Raw genomic sequence first — 21164 nt, 5'->3', positions numbered from 1 at the left:
TATTATGTATGCATATACCTGAATGTATTCATACACAAATACATCCATATCCTTTGCACATCATGACTTTTCTCATCAACTCCGATATATTACAGTTCATCATAAGAAATTAAGTGGACATATGAAAGAGTGTTTCAGATCACTATTGATCAGAGAAATGCAAATTAAGACAACTCTGAGATACCACAACACACCTGTCAGATTGGCTAGAGTGACAGGGAAAGATAATGCGGAATGTTGGAGGGGATGTGGGAAAACAGGGACACTGATACATTATTGGTGGAATTGTGAACACATCCACCCTTTCTTGAGAGCAATTTGGAACTATGCTCAAAAAGTTATCAAACTGTGCATACCCTTTGATCCAGCAGTGTTTCTACTGGGCTTATACCCAAAGAGATACTAAAGAAAGGATAGGGACCTGTATGTGCCAAAATGTTTGTGACAGCCCTGTTTGTGGTGGCTAGAAGCTGGAAAATGAATGGATGCTCATCAATTGGAGGATGGTTGAGTAAATTGTGGTATATGAATGTTATGGAATATTATTGTTCTGTAAGAAATGACCAGCAAGATGAATACAGAGAGGATTGGCAATACTTACATGAACTGATGCTGAGTGAAATGAGCAGAACCAGGAGATCATTATATACCTCAACAACGATACTGTATGAGGATGTATTCTGATGGAAGTGGATTTCTTCAACAAAGAGAAGATCTAACTCAGTTTCAATTGATCAAGGATGGACCGAAGCAGCTACACCCAAAGAAAGAACACTAGGAAATGAATATAAACTGCTTGCATTTTTGTTCTTCTTCCTGGGTTATTTATACCTTCTAAATCCAATTCTCCCTGAGCAACAAGGGAACTGTTGGTTCTGCACACATATATTTTATCCAAGATCTACTGAAACTTATTTAACATGTATAGGACTGTTTGCCATCTGGGGAGAGGGGGGGGGAAGGAGGGAGGGAGAAAATTGCAACAAAAGTGAGTGCAAGGAATAATGTTGTAAAAAATTACCCTGGCATGGATTCTGTCAATAAAAAGTTATTAAAAAAAAAGAAATTAAGTGGAAATTTGGGGGGAGTTTTGAGGAAACTACAAATGACACATCACAGTCAGCAGATGACACAAAAAAGTTTAGAAACTAAGAAGCACATAAAATATGTGTACAGCGTTGCATTATATCAGCACATTTTATATTTTAATTTCATAATAATTCAGAGTTCTTCTTTGGTATGTAGGGAGGGTCAAAAAATTTTACATCAATTTTTAAGATCATAGGGGCATTATGTCCCTAACAGCAATGATATGAATGGATAACTATGCGTGCATACATCTTTTGTATATGTGTGCCTATATGTATATATATGTATAATAATCTCTTCTTTAAATAGTGACTTCAACTGTGAAGGAGCCAAAAATGTAATTCATTCCCATGATGTTTAAAATTCCCCAGTCCTATGATATTTTGTCATAACTGCTATCTAAAATACCATAATATTAAGAAGATTAAAATGAGAATTATATCAAATAGAACAAGGCTTCAGATTCAGAAACTATGTGAGGAATAATTAAATTAGAAATTCACAAAAAACACTCATTTAATAAAGGTGTGTCTTCTCCCTAGAATAGACTTTCCATCCTGAAAAATCCAGTCCAAGCTTATTTTCATCATCATGATTAGAACTTTGACCAAAGCCAAGATCCCCAGATGTTCGAACTCTTTGTAAAGGAGAATTATGGAACATAAGGTAATCAAAGAGTAAGTACAAATTTTTCAGCTCTTAATCAATGATATGATTTTACTGAGAAAAAGAAGATCTTATATTTTTAAATGCTCAATTGTCAACAAAATATGAAGGGCCTTTTTTTTTTTTTTTTCAGAAAAGCTATACTTAGTGATAGAGGCCCTATTTTTTGAGGCTAATAGGCATAAGGCTTTCAGATTAAGCCAATATCACATGAACCCAGAGCGATCTCTGATTACTCTAGTCATCCTAAAACAAGTTCTATGAACATCCTTTTACTTTTTTTTCTCCTGGTATAACAATAGCTTGATTTATGTGGCTGTATATAGCTCTAATATTTTCCTAAGAATCTTAAAGTTCCTAAAACAGTGCTAAAACACAAAAAGCAAAAACATTTATTATTTTTCAAAGTTTTCAAGGGTATTTAATAAGCCCTATATCTTAAGTCTGAAAAAATATATTCTAAAAATCACATAGTTAACTTTTCCAGCCATTAAACAGCAAGGCTAAGGGACCTCTTTTAAACCTTTTGCTCTACTCCTGTTATATTATTGTTTCTTGATAATTGGATGTGCTTTTTTGCCTGACCATGAGTAGAAAACATACCTAGCATACTAATTTTAACACCATACAGATTACCTTTTATATCAGTGATGCTTTATGAAAGGTTGTCAAGAATGATTATTTCATTTCATTTCACTGATACGGAGAAATTCTACTGAGATGACTGCCAACATAGATAAGCATCTTCTCTTTTAAACCTGTAGTCTTAGAGTTTCTTAGAGTATTAAGAGATTCTGAAATTGACCCAAGATCATGTATACAGCTTTCTCTGACTCAAAGGGAAGCTTTCTTCCTGTCTTTTTAACACTACAACTGTGAAGTTACATACAAATAGTCATCATTTTACTAGATTTGTATTTTTGTTTTTACCAGAGAGTTATTTCTAACTAGGCAGAACAAGGTTGTTATTGCTGTTGTTGTATTTTTGGTTTTACATCTTATCATTTTATTAAGGTGACTTGCAAAGATCTCTCAAGTAGCCAAAACCACTCAAACAGTATGTGCATCTCAGGCAAGATTTGCAGTCTCATTGACTCTTAAGCAAGCTTTCTAGCTACTACCATATACTGCCACAAGTTTTAGCTAGTTGATAAAATTATCTTTTAAATTATTGTTCTGTGCTTGAGTTGGTATTTAGTTTATTAAATCTATTCAAGCAATATTTAAAAAAAACAAACCATTTTCTTAACATCTAATATGCTAAATCAAATGTGCATATTCTATTTAGAATGCATGTGCTACATATAAGATACACAATAATTTAATATTTTTACATAACCAGTGAAAATCTAATGGTTTATTAGGTAACTATGATGTGTACTAATCACAGTTTCAGAAATTATTTTAAGCATTTTAAAAGTGGTAATTATGTAGCTCATAATAATACCCCATCTAGTTTCATTTTTCATTTAATGATTCAAATTCATTTAAGAATAAACATTGCCCCTGCATTTTTAAGAACTATATCATTGTTTTATTTTGTAGAGTGTCCAAAAATAAGTTAGGGTGTATGAATGATAAAGGGGAAGCTCAGGTGTTACCTCAGATATTTATAGACACTGTAGACACTGTATATAAACAGATTTTTTTTAAATATCAAAGTTATTGCAAACACACAATGACATATACAATGATCTTGTAGTAGGCATGTAGCCAGGACTTCCTTTGCTACAAGAGAGATTCTTTTCATTGCATCTCCCAAGGTTAGTCAAAATGATTTAATACAGGGATGTCAAATATATGGGTTACACTCGAGTATGAATTAAATTAGACTGAAATATAATTGAGAAATATTTAACAAAATACATAAAAATGTAATAAAATTTAGAAAAATATAAATTTAAAGCTAAGTCAATATGCAGTACACATGGATTCTTTTATATATTTAGTTATCTCCCTTTCTATCGGAGTTTGATACCATGTAGGTAATACATAAGAAGGCAGAAACACCAGGATTGAAATATTTTCTCTGACACCGTGGTAATGTTACCCTCGGTAAATTACCTCTCATTTTAATGCTCTAGGAAACTCTCTAAGATCTCTCTTATTAGATAGAATTTCCACATGTAGAAGCTGACTTGTTCAATAAAATTATAGGTCCTGGATTCATACCAAATCTCTATTTTTTTCTACCCTGAGAGCTTTGATATAGCATGGTATATCAGCCATATGACACAGGGGATGGAGTTCCTGAGTTCAAATCTGGCTTCAGACACTTACCAGTTCTGTGATCTGGAACAAGTCACTTAACCCTGTTTGCCTCAGTTACTCATCTGTAAAATGTAAAATGATTTGGAGATGGAAATGGCAAACTATTCTAGGATTTTTATGAAGAAAATAGGGTCATGAAGAGTTAGACACAATTGAAATGACTGAACAACAAAAACAACATCCCTGGGAAGAGATTATAAAAAGCATATAGTGCCACATAGTTATTATTCATCACCAAGACTTAAAGTTCCAAAGCAGTTGTGTCCTTTTACTATGATGAAGAATCAGAAGAACTGAAGGTGTATATGCTTCTAAGTTTCAAGAAGGTAGAGGCATTTGTACAGTATTATGTATGGCTGCAGTGAATGTTTGACTAGTTATTATTTATGTCATTTCTTGTCTTAATGAAATGATTCTGCTATTGGATTTATGTTACTTGGTAATGGTCTAGCAATAGAGTAATATATCAGATGGGGCCTCAATCTGTCTATTAAATAATTTTTGTTTCCAAACAACCATATTTAATCTGGGAATAGTTAAGGCTGAAGATGGAACATTATGTTTGTGAGATCTCATCTTGAATATTTATGGGTTAAATAAAGTTATGTTGAAGCACTATGTCAAGCTAAGATAACCTGCCTAGGAATTATAGAGATCCTTTGAAAAATTGTAGGAGGTAACGAATTTAGGCAATGATATTTCAGAATATAAGTTCCTTATATCAATAGACGCAAAGCTATTCAACTGCTAGTAACTCCCACAATGAGATGTATTTAATATTTTCTTTTATTTTTCTCAACTATAATTTAGTAGTAAGTTTCAAAAGCAAATTATTTTATATGCAAAGTAGTTCAAGTGACTACTAAACCATCACATTTCAGAGTGAAACACAGTTTTATTGTTATTACTAAAGTGGCATTCTGTAGAAAAAAATTTAGAAGTGTATTTGGCAGGGCAGTGGATAGAACACTGAGTCTGAAATCAGAAAGATTGGACCTCAAATCTGACCTCAGACACATATTAGCTGTGTGACCCTGGGCAAGTCATTTGACTTTTAAAAAATTCCATTGGGGAAGGAAATATATCTTTGTCAAGAAAACTACATGGCCACAGGGTCACAAAGAATTAAACAAGCCTGAACAATTAAACAAGAAATTTTAGTGAAGTAATCCTGTGTGACTAAATAATTGTATATCTTGAAAAGTGCATATTTGAAATTATTCTGTCACTGCAAATTTTATACTTCAATACTGGGCTAAATGCTCAACCTGACTTTTCATTTATTAGGAATTTTTTTTTTTTTACAAATTGGTAGGACTTAACCTTCATTAAGTATGCTTTAATGTGATTTTAGTGTTGAAGAAATCAATTATCTGCAGTGGATTTCTTGGAAGAGAATGTCTGATACTGATAAAATTACATAAGAAAGAAGACAAAGTGGTAGCTACCCAACTTGGAGCTAAGATTTATCTACTAAATTATAACTCAGTTATGATCTGAGTTAGGGTGGCTGAGTCCTCTAGTAATACAATGAAAGATCCTTGACAAAAATGCTTTTAAGATTTCTCTATTATTTATGTTTATTCATGTCACATTATTTTGCCATTGGATCTGTAGCTTTGCAACAGGCTAGCAAAAAGTTAATACATTAGAAGTGTCCTTTGGCTATGGGTTGGTTATTAATTACCACAAAAACTTAAATGTTAAATCTGGAAACATCTAAGAGTGTGCCATAGTATTAGAATGAAAAAAAAATATTGTAGAATATGAAGAAAATGTCTATTTTGTACTGGTCATCAGAATAGTTTTAATTGTGTTTTAACAAATCCTCAGAATTAGAAAGCAAATGAAGTAATATAATTAAAAATATGAAAATGTAGTAATATAAAATGAACAGTGCTCATTGCTTTGAAGAGTTTCACAGTTTAATTACAAATTCTGTACTACATAGTTCACACTGTGGAAATGAATCTTTTGTATGTTTTGTAAAAATAATGATGTTTAAGCAATAAAAGCTTTTTTTCTAGTAAATCTTTGCTGATAAGAAGACTGCAAATTTTAGAGCTTGCCAAAGAAAAAGTTAAGAATAAGTGAGAGTGCATTGAACTCTCAAATTTATTTGTGAAATTAAATTATTCATTTAGTTATGTAATTTTATATCATCATAAAACTTTTTAAACTCTATTTGGCTTTGTGCCTAAACACTCATAAATACAAATATTCTAAGCAATTAACTGAATAGTTAGGGTAAATATGATGAGCAAAGGATCTTCAGTGCTATTTCCCATTAGAATTAGTGAGAATTGCAAATTTAATTTCTTGGCACTTTTCCAAAATTTTATTATTCTCTACATTCAAACATATATTTATTTATAACACATTCACATTGCCAGTATAATTTCTACTTACCTCTGTAATGAAAGATTTGGCTGTAGAAGGATTCATCACAAGAATGGCTCGTCTAAGGGTATCTCTATAGCGGTTTAATTCTTCTATTCTCATTGTATCAAAGAGAGTAGTGATCATTCTATTGATGTTATTTTCTACTTTCTGCAGTGCCACATCCATCCCCTGCTGAGATCCTTTGTCCAAAAACTCTTGTATGCCACGGATATCTAGGAACATCAAAAAACTATCAAATACTAATTAAAGTTCAGGAAAAAAGAGAAATGTGCTTTTCAGCACCTAAAAATACATTTAGTGCTGTTTGGGAAAAAAATCTGAAGGAAATGAAAACTCAATTAGTTTTTTGTTGAGATTCTCTTAAACTAAAAATATAATTTGACATGGTAACACAAATAAAAAATTGTGAATTGATATTTATTGTCTTCATATATATGCTTTCTTTTGAATCGCCATGCATTTGAAATATGTACAAGTATTTTAAATTTATTTTTTACCTCCTTAAATAAAAATGAGAGGAAATAATAATTCTTTCTCTTGTCCTCTCTTCAGTCATCTGGCCTCACTCCCCAGATAAAAACTATAAGATTATTCTTAATGGACATTCAGTATGTTTTATCCAACATAGATTAAATCCTCTATTAAACAGCATTTCAGCTTATTAAAAAAAGTGGAAAGATAAAGAACAAGAAATTCCATTTAAGATAAATACAAAATGTCTGAAATGAATTTACCTCCCCAAAACAAACAAGATATACTACATGACTACAACAAGAGAATGCTCTTTATGGAAATAAAAATGATGATGTTTGCATAGCAACAATTTCTTCCTAGCAAATCTTTTCTAAGAAATGGATTCAGAATTTTAGGGTCATTAAAAAAAAGTTTAAAATTAGTAAGAGTGGCAATGTTCTGTTTTGTTTTCTTTCTAAAAATAAACAGAAATAAAAAAAAGTATTAGTAAGAATGTACCTCACTTTCAAAAATAAGCTTGATGAAATAGAGGCACTATTATTAGATTTGAAACCTATCAACTGAAATATGTATCCAATTTATCTAAACTTAATTGCAGTGAGAGGAATATGGTGTAGGAGTGGAATGCTAGAAAGAGAGGAAATAAGCAAGAATTTGGTTCAAGTTTGAAATCTGATATGCAATGATTATTCCCCTTTGGGCAAACCACTTAATCTTCCTATGCTTCATTCCCTCAAGTGTAAAATATGGAGAATTTGACTAGATTGCTTTTAATGTCCTTTCTACCTTTAGATCATATATGAAGTTATAGCACCAAAATAAATATTCAAAGATATAATACAATATAGTTTAACAAAATATATTGTTATAAAAATAAACATAACATAATATAATATAATATGCAATTATAAGATAATGTAGAAAGAATTGTAGGCAAAATCAGATATGTGTCCAAAAAATGACAAAGGAATTGGTTTGAGAAATTGTTTCATGATACGTAAGTAATTTATGCAACATATTGCATTTGAATTTAACTGACATGAGCTAAAACTAGTCAGAATTGAACAAACCAAATATAGCATAGAAACGTTTTATCTAGAAAGCTTGTAGCTAATTCTTTAAAAGCATAGCTCTTCAAAACATATTTTAATCCTTAATAAAAAGTTTTGGTATATTTTTAGAATGTGTTAAAATTGACAGAATAAGCCCACAATTATTCTAAAGTAAGTCAATATTCTAAAGGTAGTCCATCATGAATTTAGTGCAGAAATAAGGAAAAGTTTAATTCAATATAATAAAAAAATGTTGATACAAACTTAAGCATCAAAAATATAATAAGAACTATTACAAATATTCCTAATTGTTTCATAGAATTTTAAAAGTATTTTCTTAATACTTACCACTTGGAGCACTAAAATGGTATCTAACGGTTACATTATTGTAATAAGAGATGCTGTGTTGCTGCATTACTTGCCAAATTTTATCTTGTATTGCACTTGCTCAGATACAAGAAGAAAAATAGAGTAATTTGGACAAAAAATGGTAAGGTGGGAACAAAAGAAAACAAGGAAAGCATATGAAACTAGATCAAGACATTAAAAACTCTAAAGTGGTGACAGATGGAGATTAGTAGTTTAAATCACTTTCCAAATGATTCAAATCACTGAAATGATCAAAGAAAACATTTTTTAAAATGTAAATATGATTGATAGGGGGGCAGTAGGAGAAAAATAAAAATAGCATCAACTATTGGTAAAGAATAGAAATACCAAATAGAGGTAAATTAGGGATTATTATATCAAAGAATTAAATAAAAAAGAATGCTTTAAAAATGTTGTATTATCCCAGATTTATTCAGTACTATTCTGACAGTTCTTGACTTAATTCTTTGACTTGTATTGAAGGAGAGGGAAAATATCTACAATCTCTATATTTTATGTAAAATTAAACACACATGAATTTCATTCTTTAATAGAATAATATCACTATCTAAAAATAATAGGATAATATCACTATCTCATGGTATTGAAGTCAGAGAGATATGTGTTACAAATATGTTTTCTAATATATTGAGAGAAGGGATCAAAGAAATCCTTATCAATTCCATTTTCCTCCAGTAGTGCTGATATAATTTTATTAGAGAATATGATAGACAAACAAGTAACTGAAACAAGGATAGGAGATTTTGAGTACTTCATATTTTGAAATGAATTATTTTCAGAGGTTGATCATTGATTTCCTAATCACTCCTCCCTTCAAACTACAATAATAAAAATGAACAGGAACACCACAGATACTATTTATTTCAGTTCTAGTTCAGTAGTAGAGATCTAGATAAAACTTTCCAATATGGCAGGATAAAGCATAGAATTTAACTACATTCTTTATTTCTACATGAAGGGTTTGATGATTATATCTATTAAAAGAGCTATAAGGATGGATGATTTCTTATAGTACATAAATGGAGTTTGGGTCATAGAAGTAGCTGATCAAAAATAATGAATAAAAAATGCAAATCAAATGCTGTTTATGTTTGTGGAGTTCAAGGATAAAATGAGGAGAGAGGATGAACATGATAAAGAAGGAAATAAAGAATGTTTCCATAAAAATAAATATAGAAATGAAGCAATAATATGAATTTTAAGTTAAGCATATATATCACCAAAAGAAATCTTTCTGAACATAGTTTGAAAATTATCAGCTCTGATTTAAAAGACACATGGTGTTTTTTGTTGATTTAGCATGTCTAGACTAAGGAAGAATAATTTTTGAAAATATCCATATATAATATTCATTTAGAGATTTACTAAGTATCTATTATGTACTAGGCAAAGGAGAGTACAAAGATGAATGAGAAGTGTAAACTCTGCTTTACATGATAGCCTTTCAAGTATTTTTTTTAAATTACCTCCTTCATACTATTTCTCCAATTTGAATCCTTACTGATTGCATGTTGCAGTCTACTAATGCTCATGTATTGCTCTTCAATGCATTTCAACTTAATTATCTGAAAAATTTTGTATTCTATAATGTACAGTTTGAAGACAGGAATGTCAATTAAGATATTGTTTTTAAAAATAGATAAAATTTGGCATGGTTACAAACTTTTAACAGTGATCCCAAAGTCAATAATTCTTTTCAGCTTTTTTCTATTTATGGCAGCTACAAAAAGTTAATGTGGCATAAGGATGAATTTCACAGGGTCAATCATCTATCAAAACAAAGGAAACCACTGACAGACCATATCTGGAATGTTGTTATTGACAATCTGAGTTACATCTAGAGGAGAGGAACTAGAATAGTAAAAGGATTGAAGACCTTGTCTTATGAATATTAGAGAAATTATTTGAGCCTCGATTAGATTAGATTTAGGGTGATATTAAAGGTGTTTTTAAGCATCTGACAGTTATTTGGGAAAAGTAACTTGTTCTGCTTATTCTAAGAGGTCAGATCTAGGAGTGATGTGTAGAAGCTGTAGGACACATTTATGTCTTGGTTATAAATGAAAAATCAAACAGAGCTTGGAAATAAAATAGGATTCCTTGAGAAATAATGGGTTTCCTTAACTGACCTTAAAATGATGTGAAATTTAAAATTCTATTTTATTTTCTGTAGATACATGGAAAAATCACCAAGTTCAGATGCTGTTAAAATTTGAAATACATTATTTTAGGTTATAATACAATGCTTATGTCTATATTACTTATGTGCATACATATATCTATATCTATATCTATCTATCTATCTATCTATATAGCTAGAAACAGACAGATAGATATTGCTATTTTAATGGATCATTTGAAGACACAAGTTATTCTACAACAAATAATGGTGATCTGTCCCTTGTCTTAATAACAAATCTTTGAAACTTTTGAAATATTTCTTTGTAGAGCTATCAAGTAAAAAATATCCATTATAGAAACATTTCAAATAGTAAAAGAGAACAGAGAGACTTAGATTCTATGAATCCCTCTTTGAGTTTTATTAAAATTCAACAAGTGAAAAAGTGTAGTCTTGGGGCCAAATCATATTGTCTCAGAAGATTCCTATCACCTACAATAGAATTGCAGTCTAAATATGTATTTTAACTAATAGAATATTGTGTCTGAAAGTCAATGAAACTGGATAAAGAAAAAAGTCTTTTAATTTATCTTAGAAGTCATTTTCCATTATTATTTGCTTTCCAATAGCATTACATCCTCTATAACTTTTCTCAAACAATAAGTTGACTTATACGGACTACTATCAGAGATTAATTTTGACTATACCAGAATCTCTTATCTATGTATCATGAATACTAATAGGCTTTGAAGACATTGGGTAAACTCCCCAGAAGATAATTTATGGAAGAATATAGAAGAGAATTCCACAGGATTTCTGGAACAGATGCTTATCCCAATGAAAGGAATATGCACATTGATGGGATCATAGATAGATTTTTTAAGCAGTTAGATACATATAGGAGACTTGAAGTTAAATTCAGCCTTAGGCATTTCCTAACTGTGTCACTCTGGACAAGTTACTTAATCTTTCTGTGAATCAGTTTCATCATATGCTATTGTTGTTTAGTCATGTTCACTCATATTCGACTGTTCATGACCCCATTTTTGGTTTTCTTGGCAAAGTAATTGGAGTTGTACATCATTTCCTTCTCTAGTTCATTTTTACAGATGGGAAAAGTGAAACAATTGGTTTGAAGTGAATTGCCCAGGTTCATATAGCTTAGTAAGTATCTGAAACTACATTTGAATTTAAGAAAATGAGACTTCCTGACTTAAGAAGATCTATCTATGATATTACCTTGTCTGAAATCTTATTCCCAGAAATAATAATTCATTATAAGTGCACCATGATGAGGTGGAAAAGAGTTCTAATTTTTATTTAAAGGAACTAGGCTGAATTCAGTTCCTTCTGTTCACCAAACATTTTCATGTCAGGAAACTCTGTCCCTGTGGACATTAGATCATTTCTAAAAAAAAGAAAGAAAGTTTATGCCAGAGAATCACCAAGTTTCTTTTCTTATCCATGTGTGTGAATTTGTTAGTTTATTTCTGTATTAAATAAATTTAACTTTTTTTTCAATGATTCCTATTTCTTTTCTGATTAATGTTCTCCTAATGACCCTCAGATAAAATGAGACCTTTAATGGTGAATTACTTTGTCTCTTCTTCATTTCAAATATAACTGTTTCTGACCCACACTGCCTCCCTATTTCATTACCTTTTTTTTTTAAATAATGTCTGAATTGACTCAAATTTATAAGAAATAAAGCCATTCTCTAATTGATAAATGGTCAAACAATTTTCAGATGAAGAAATTGAAACTATTTCTAGTCATATGAAAAGGTGCTCCAAATCACCATTGATCAGAGAAATGAAAATTAAGGCAACTCTGAGATACCACTACACATCTCTTAGATTGGCTAAGATGACAGGAAAAGATAATGACAAATATTGGAGGGATGTGGGAAAACTTGGACACTGAAACATTGTTAGTGGAACTGTGAATGAATCCAACCATTCTGGAGAGCAATTTGGAACTATGCTCAAAAAGTTACCAAATTGTGCATACCCTTTGACCCAGCAGTGTTACTACTGGACTTTTATATCCCAAAGAAATTGTAAAGGAGGGAAAGGGACCCACATGTGCAAAAAAGTTTGTGGGAGTCCTTTTTGTAGTGGCAAGAAACTGGAAAATGAATGGATGCCCATCAGTTGGAGAATGACTGAATAAATTATGATATGTAGAATTTTCTATAAGAAATGACCAATAGGATGATTTCAGAGAAGTCTGGGGAAACTTACATGAATTGATGTTAAGTGAAATGAGCTGAACCAGGAGATCATTATATATGGCAACAAGAAGACTATACGAAGTTCAATTCTGATGGATGTGGCTCTCTTCAATAACAAGATGATTCAAGCCAGTTCTAATTGTTCAGTAATTAAAAGAGCCATCTATACCCAGAGAGAAAACTATGAGAAATGAGTGTGGGCCACAACATAGCATTTTCATCTTTCTGTTATTGTTTGCTTGCATTTTTGTTTTCCTTCTCAAGTTTTTTTTTCCTTTCTTTCTAGATCCGATTTTTCTTGTGCAGCAAGGTAACTGTATAAATATCTATGTGTATATATATGTGTGTGTGTTTGTGTGTGTGTGTATGTGTGTGTGTGTTGTATTTAACACATATTTAACGTCTTTAACATGTATTGGACTACCTGCCATCTAGGGGAGAGAGCAGGGGGAAAATTTGGAACAAAAGGTTTTGCAAGCGTCAATGTTGAAAAATTACCCATGCATATGTTTTGTGAATAAAAAGCTATAATAATAATAAATAATAAATAAACAATAATAATCTCTGATATTCAACTTCAAGAAATAGTAATTTAACTCTTTACCTCTTTCCTATTGCTTTCTTTTGATCAATTCTTTTTCTCTTTTTAAAAATAAATATTCTATTTTTGTTCTTTCAGTGTCCCATAAACAAGGTGAAAGCTCTTAAAAATAGCATTATCAAAACTTTGAGGCATGCAAATTTTTAATTTTCTTCTCTATCTTTTCAAACTCTATGAAATTTATTGTCATTCATTTTTTCATGTTTAATTTAATATTTCATAAATTTGCATGTAAATACTCTCCTCATTCAAAGTTTCTTTAGTTAAAGTAATCCAAATTCATGACATTTGCTTAATATCTATTTTTCAGTGATAGTTAAGCTTACTTTTGAATGTTATATTATTGTGATGGGCAACATAAATTTTTTAGTTTGTGGTGATATGTTCCGGGCCTTATTTTCATTTTTCATGGATATGGAATAATTTGTCCAGAAGACTTCTTCCTGACTACTCTTGGATAAACTGGGTGGCAAAGTGACTAGAATACTAAGACTGAGTCAGGAAAAACCATCTTCCTGAGTTCAAATCTATGCTCAGAAACTAATTAAGCAGCTGCAATGCTGGCCAATTCACTTAACCCTGTTTCCCTCAGTTTCCTCATCTGTAAAATTAGTTGGAGAAGGAAATGGCAAACCACTCTAGTATCTTTGCCAAGAAGATCCCAAATGGAGTCATGAAGAGTCATTACTCACAAGATAACTTACCTATAAGATTTGTTCAATGTTGAAGTTCTAGAGTTTAAGCCACAACATTAAAGGAGAGTTAAATTTATTGCTGTTTCTTCATTTGCAAAATAGGTAAAATGGACTAAGATCTCTTTCAGATCTAAATTTGTGGAAATGTACCATGATATTTCTATCTTTTATACCCACAATACTTGAGTTTTTTTTTTTTAATCCTATGGAATTAAGAGCATACAATGACTTGTATTACAGATATCCATGCAGCTGCCTTACTTCCCTACTAGATTTTAATGTATAAAATAAGGATCATGTTTATTTCACTTTAGCCTTCATAATCTGTCAGCAACATTTATTAAGTGCTATGTATGTGCCAGGAACTCTCAAGTGTTGAAGAAATAATAGAAAGATTAAAAAACTGAAAATAATTACAATCTAATGAGAGATAATAGATAATACATGATAAATATAAAATTAAAAAAAACCAAACCAAAACAAAAACAATTAAAAACCAAGAGACAAAGACATTGGCAGCAAGGAGATCAGTAAATACCAGTTGCAAAATGAATATGAGGATTCTAAGAAATGGAGAAAAAGAGGCATATTTCAGGCAAAGGAATAAAGATTAGAGGTAGAACATCATGTATAACTAAAAGTAAAAAGCAAAATGTAAGAAAATTGGAAAAGTAGCAAAGTGCCTGATTAGGAATAGAAATGTCAAATGTTTACGTTTAGAGAGGCTCTGGAGATAACTGAGTTCAAAAGACAGAGATATGGTTAGATTTTTCCCTTTAGAAAACTGTCTATGGCAGCTCTTTGCATGATAGATTGAAGTGAAAAAAGATATGAGGGCAAGGAAACTAATTTGAAGGCTACTGCAAGAGTTCAGGTGAAAAATGATGAGCATGAACTAAGGTTGTACTTGTGAGAATGGAAAGAAGGTTATATGTAGAAGAGATATAAAAACATAAATTTAAGGATTTAACAATTGATTGGATAAAATATAGATATACATGCATATTCAATCAATTGCTAAATCTTTAAATTGGGGCATGTGTGTATATGTGTATGCACACATATTTTCTGTATGTATATAGTGCAAGAGAGGAATCCAAAATGTCATCAGCGTTATAAACCTGCAAACATCTTTATTCACCTTCTCTTGGGTACTTTTGCCCCATTTGTCTCCTTGGAGATGGGAAATTGTATGGGATACCCTTTAGCTATACAGTTGGGGATACAGGGATCCAAGGGATCTGCAAGAATTCTCAGCATTCCTATTGACTACCCATGGATGTAGACTTCTAATCTTAAACTGCTTTCTTTCCCCAAGTGGCACCAAGTTCTGGCTTTTCAGTTTTTGATCTGTCTTTAGGAACCAAAGTATCTGAGTTAGAGGGAAGAAGAAAAGGGGTGTGTTAGGCTGTCTCTGACCTTGGGTATATATCATAATACTAAGGGGGACTAGGGATTAGAGTAATACCAAAGGCAAATTCATTTTTTTCTCTATGGCAGGGAAAGGTTTCAGGAGTGGGGGGTAAAACCCTTGTTAGTGGGAAAAGGGTAGGAAGAGAATATCTGTTTTTACTTGGTCACATAAAGAATGTAAAACAATAAATATGAAATCTCTATTAAAGTTTTGTGCCTCAAAAAAAAAGTATTACTAACCAACAAAGAGTAATAAATATGTCTGAATAAATGGTAAATTGGGGGTGGTATAGAGAATTATCCAGTGCATATTCAATTTGAGTTTTCAATCAGTCAAAACATTAAATAGTAATAAATAATAATAGTTATAAAAAATCAAGCCATTCTCCAATTGAAAAATGGTCAAAGGATATGAACAGACAATTCTCAGATGAAGAAATTGAAACTATTTCTAGTCATATGAAAAGATGCTCCAAGTCATTATTAATCAGAGAAATGCAAATTAAGACAACTCTAAGATACCACTACACACCTGTCAGATTGGCTAAGATGACAGGAAAAATAATGATGATTGTTGGAGGGGATGGGAAAACTGGGACATTGATTCATTGTTGGTGGAGTTGTGAACGAATCCAACCATTTGGAGAGTAGTTTGGAACTATGCTCAAAAAGTTATCAAACTGTGCATACCCTTTGATCCAGCAGTGTTACTACTGGGATTATATCCCAAAGAGATGATAAAGAAGGGAAAGGGACCTGTATGTGCACGAATGTTTGTGGCAGCCCTTTTGTAGTGGCTAGAAACTGAAACTGAAATGGATGTCCATCAGTTGGAGAATGGCTGAATAAATTGTGGTATATGAAAATTATGGAATATTACTGTTCTGTAAGAAATGACCAACAGGATGATTTCAGAAAGGCCTGAGAGACTTACACGAACTGATGCTATGAAATGAGCAGGACCAGGAGATCATTATATACTTCAACAACAATACTAGATGATGACTAGTCCTGATGGATCAGGCCATCCTCAGCAACAAGATCAACCAAATCATTTCTAATGGAGCAGTAATGAACTGAACTAACTATACCCAGAAAAAGAACTCTGGGAGATGACTAAAAACCATTACATTGAATTCCCAGTCCCTATATTTATGCACACCTGCATCTTTGATTTCCTTCACAAGCTAATTGTACAATAATTCAGAGTCTGATTCTTTTTGTACAGCAAAATAATGTTTTGGTCATGTATACTTATTGTGTATCTAAGTTATATTTTAATATATTTAACATCTACTGGTCATCCTGCCATTTAGGGGAGGGGGTGGGGGGGGTAAGAGGTGAAAAATTGGAACAAGAGGTTTGGCAATTGTTAATGCTGTAAAGTTACCCATGTATATATCCTGTAAATTAAAGGCTATTAAATAAAAAAAAAAAAAAAAGAAAAAAAAATAATAGTTTATAAAACATCTTATATTTTGTAAAGCACTTTACAATTATTATCTCATTTATGCTTTGAGGTAAATTCTATTATAATTCCAATTTTACAAATAAAGAAACTGAGGCAAACAGACATTAAATGTCTGAGGCTAGATTTGAACTCAAGTTTTCCCAATATCTGGTACGCCACTAAGAGGACTAGTCATTTTAAAATAAGAAGTTCAGTACAGTGATGACTTCAGAAGCTAGATTGCAGAGGATTTGGATAAAGAGACCTAGTTTAGATGGTATTTCAAAGATTGTACTTAAGAAAGAAAGAGACATAGAAAGTAATAGAGAGCTAAGGAGATGATTTTCATGTATATAGCATATGCCTAGAGTTCTTAAATGATTTTCATAACTCAAAGTAGGTCACAAAAGCAGAGATGCAAAGTCAGGTCCTCTAATTCTAGATGTGGTGTCCTTTCTATTGAAACTAATTTCAATTATATCAACAATTCTTAATTTCATTGCTTATTGAGATTTTTTTTGTGTTCTATCCTTTCAGTCATGTCCAATTCTACATGACCTCGTTTTGATTTTTCTTGGCAAAGATACTGGAGTGATCTGTCATTTCCTTCTCTGATTCATTTTACAGATGAGGAACTAAGACAAATAGGGTTAAGAGACTTGCCCAGGGTCACACAGGTAAGTGTTTGAGGCCAGATTTGAACTCAGGAAGGTGCATTTTCCTGACCTCAAGTCCCAACACTCTGTACCCTGTACTACCTAGCTTCCTTTTACTGAGATTGGAGCAGACTTTTTTACTGTGGCCTTAATCATAATTAATTATTTTGGATAAACTTACCTTCTATGTTAATGGATGTGGCAACCTAAGGGAACTTTAAAAATATGAAAGATGTTTTAGAAGCAGAATGTTTCATCAATACTTCAATATATCAATATGGTTCTATCCCAGCAGTCTATGTGATATCCTATACAAATAGTGCTCAATCACTCTTCTAAGCAAAATTAATTCCTAATGGCCAAGAGAAAAGTCACATGAAATTCCTTTTAGTTGAACTTAACACTGATAAATGAATATGTAAAGAGAAGACCCTTTCAAAATGTAATATATTTGGATACCTTGATATTTTTTTTGGACTCCAGCCCAGTTTCATGGTAACAAGGTTTATTGTAAATATCAAAGGCAAATTTTCTTTTATTAAAGAAGGATATTACTGGAAATAATTTAATGATATCACAAAAGCAATTTTATATTCATAAATTGAATTTCAAGTCAAAAGTAAATTCATTATTAGAATGAAAATATGTGATTTTTTTAAACCTTAAAAAGTCCTCATAATGATCAAGACCATCTTTCTTATGTGTTTCTCTAAAAGATTAACATCAGAAAAAAAAAGGTTTAAGGAAACAATACTCAAATACATTTAAATGTTTCAGAATATGTAAAAAGTGAAGATTTTATACTAACTGACCATTAAGGCCCCTTCGCCTCTAAAATCTCAGATCCCACATTTGAGTTGTCTGAATAGTTTAGTCACATATTGATATTATTACTAATTAATACAAGTACTGCCTGTGATAAAAAAAAAATCCAGATTGTAAAGCATGCAACTTCCTAACTGAGTTACCAAGGAGTTCATGGCAGACATGTATTTTTTGTGAGTGATAGGAATAGAGTTATACAAATTAATCAATGTAGCTCTCTTTAATGTTTGCTTTAATATTTGAGATATTGTAGAATTTCTATTGTTAAATTCTCTTTTAAAAATTGAGTTCATAAAGATTTCTCCCCCAGATATTTGAAAGGGAATATTTAATTTGATCTGAAGCAAATTTAAACACAGAAGAGCATGTATCATGTTGATTTTCATGGACAAATAGGTAATGCCTAGTAATATAGTCTAATTTCAGATTAAATTCAAAATTATATTTATTTTATTTTATAATTACACTGATGAGCCAATAATTTTATTGTACATTTTATTCATATAAGCTTCATTGTGACTCTCCTATGAATCACTAGTAATGTGAAAATTAAATAATAAGAACACAAGATTTCCTTTCATAGGTGAAACAAAAAATGAATGTCATAGACTTTTAGTTGAAGTGTTACTGATCAAACTTAATGGCAGTGTTGTGGCCAAACTGCATGCCACCCTTTGAATATTTAAGGCCAGGTACAAATTCCATTTTCCTTAAACTAGCTGATAAGCCACAGGAGTTTCCAATCATCTCCTGCAAAATTCTGTCAATCTGTTAGTGCTTAATTCTGTCTATGACATTTTCAGACTATGTAACCATCCCCCACAATTTTATATAATACGGAGTTGTTTATGAAAAGTAAATAGTCTTTTGTTAATTTTTTGGCTGAGTAAAATAAACTGTGCAACAAAAGGCAATTCTTTCTCTGATTCTTATTCATTACAAATGCTAAAAATATTGTCCAATATTCTTAGGCCTATCTAGCCTGAGTATGAAGAGCAAGCTCGTTCTAGAAGATTACATCTGCATTTCTAATCTATCATTTCACTATATCAGGACACATACATTACATGAAATAAAAATTAATTACTACAAATTGTCGTGTGTCAAATTAAGGCTGTATCATTCTTTGTATATAAGTAAAAAACTCTACATATCTTATCCAAAATTCAGTAAAGATGTGTGATTTGCTCAGTATCCCACAGGAAAATCTATGACTGTCTATAGAGATACAAGATCAAATCTGAACTGAAAAGTCTGAAAATTGCCACAATCTAAATCTTTTTTAAAAGGAAACAAATTAATTTTGCTTTTAAAAGTTGATTACTGTTTGTATCCAAACAGCTCTGTTGTGCCCAAACAATAGGAACTGACTAGGACAATTAAAATAAATAAAACATTTATACTTATTTGATCAAGACTGCATTCCTCTGACCTTAGGATCAGAGGGTTAACTAAATTAAGCTTGGGTTTTGTTTTAGTCTCTCTTAGATCAAACTTTCAGAAATTATATTAATACAGGAAAACTTAAAAACTAAAAATCAAATTATTTGCAATTACTCTACTCTTCCAGTTTATCCCTCATCATCCTGATCAGACTTCATTTTCTTTCCTTTGCAACCAAGGAGTAATCCATTTAAAATTTACCAAATAGAATCTACCTTAGAATCTTTTGATCTATTACTACTCAACCCTTTCCAAACCTCAATCCTCAGTTTCTCCACTCAACTTGATTTTCCATTTTCTATCACAGGCTGTTGTATTGGCTAAAGAGCTGCTAGAGGGAGGCATATAATTCTGGTGACTTGGATCATTTATCTCATCTAATCTAAATTTTACCTTCAATATTGCAGAGCAACTATTTTCTTCTGGATTGATTACCATACTTCCCACACAATCTGTTTCAAATCTTCTATATCCTTCCTCCCTTTTCCTCTTATAAGAGGATCTATCTCACTTCATACTTAATTGAGAAAATTAAACAAGTTGTCACATGCTCCCTTTTCCCTCTTGTTCTTCAAATTCCCTATTTTTCTCCTTTGCTTTACTTTCTGAGGAATGTCAAGGGAATTCCCTTATATATACATATATGGATATGGATATATATATATATATATATATATATATTCAGTTTCTCTCTATCTCTTGAGCTCCATTCCCTCCTGACATCTTCATCTGGATATCTTAATAGGAATCTCAAATACAGTATTCCAAAATGGACACATAACGTTCCTGTACTGCCCCATTTCTGTCAAGTATCATCATCCTTTTAGACTACCCAAGTTGGCAGCCTATGAGTCATCCTTCACTCATTATCTTCACTCATTCTGGTATCAAATCAGTTCCCCTAGTCTCATTCTGGTATCAAATCAGTTCCCCTAGTCTCATTAATTATAATTCCTTATCATCTGCTATCTCTCTAAGCTCAAGACCTATACTCTACTTCATGCCCTAATCAACTAAATTAATGGAATAGATTCTTAATTGATTTCCTTATCTCCAGCTTGTACTCTCTCCATTCCATTATTCAACCAGGGGCCAAATTTTTATCTAAAGTACATTTCTAGAAGTATCACTTTCCTCTGTGTGCTTTAAAACCCATCACAATTTTGCTTCCATCAAGCTTTCTTGAAAGATTGCATATTACCTTTTTATAAATTCTGTCTTCTAGAAAACTAAGCTGCTTACATATTCCTCATGTATGGCATTCCATCTCCTTCTTTCCAGCCTTTGTACAAGCTGTCCCTTTGTCTAATTTATTTCCCCTTTTTATCTTTGCTTCTTAAAATCTCTTATCAGCTCAGGTGCCACATCCCATTTGAGATTTTTC

At 31.5% G+C, this 21164-nt stretch overlaps 1 protein-coding gene across 2 annotated transcripts in view; it reads right to left on the bottom strand.

Moving 5' to 3' along the window:
- The window catches only part of GRID2 (glutamate ionotropic receptor delta type subunit 2), a 1791455-nt gene that overhangs the window by 913987 nt on the left and 856304 nt on the right, over positions 1-21164 (bottom strand). For both annotated transcript variants that reach the window (XM_031941365.1, XM_031941366.1), the window contains exon 4: positions 6436-6641. In XM_031941365.1, coding sequence (XP_031797225.1) covers positions 6436-6641 — 206 coding nt within the window. The remainder of the gene's footprint in view (positions 1-6435; positions 6642-21164) is intronic.

The sequence above is a fragment of the Sarcophilus harrisii genome, chromosome 6 (assembly GCF_902635505.1).
Source record: "Sarcophilus harrisii chromosome 6, mSarHar1.11, whole genome shotgun sequence".
In the NCBI taxonomy this organism is placed as follows: Eukaryota; Metazoa; Chordata; class Mammalia; order Dasyuromorphia; family Dasyuridae; genus Sarcophilus; species Sarcophilus harrisii.
Note: the sequence above shows the minus strand (reverse complement) of the source record. Positions and strands in the feature narration are given on the sequence as shown.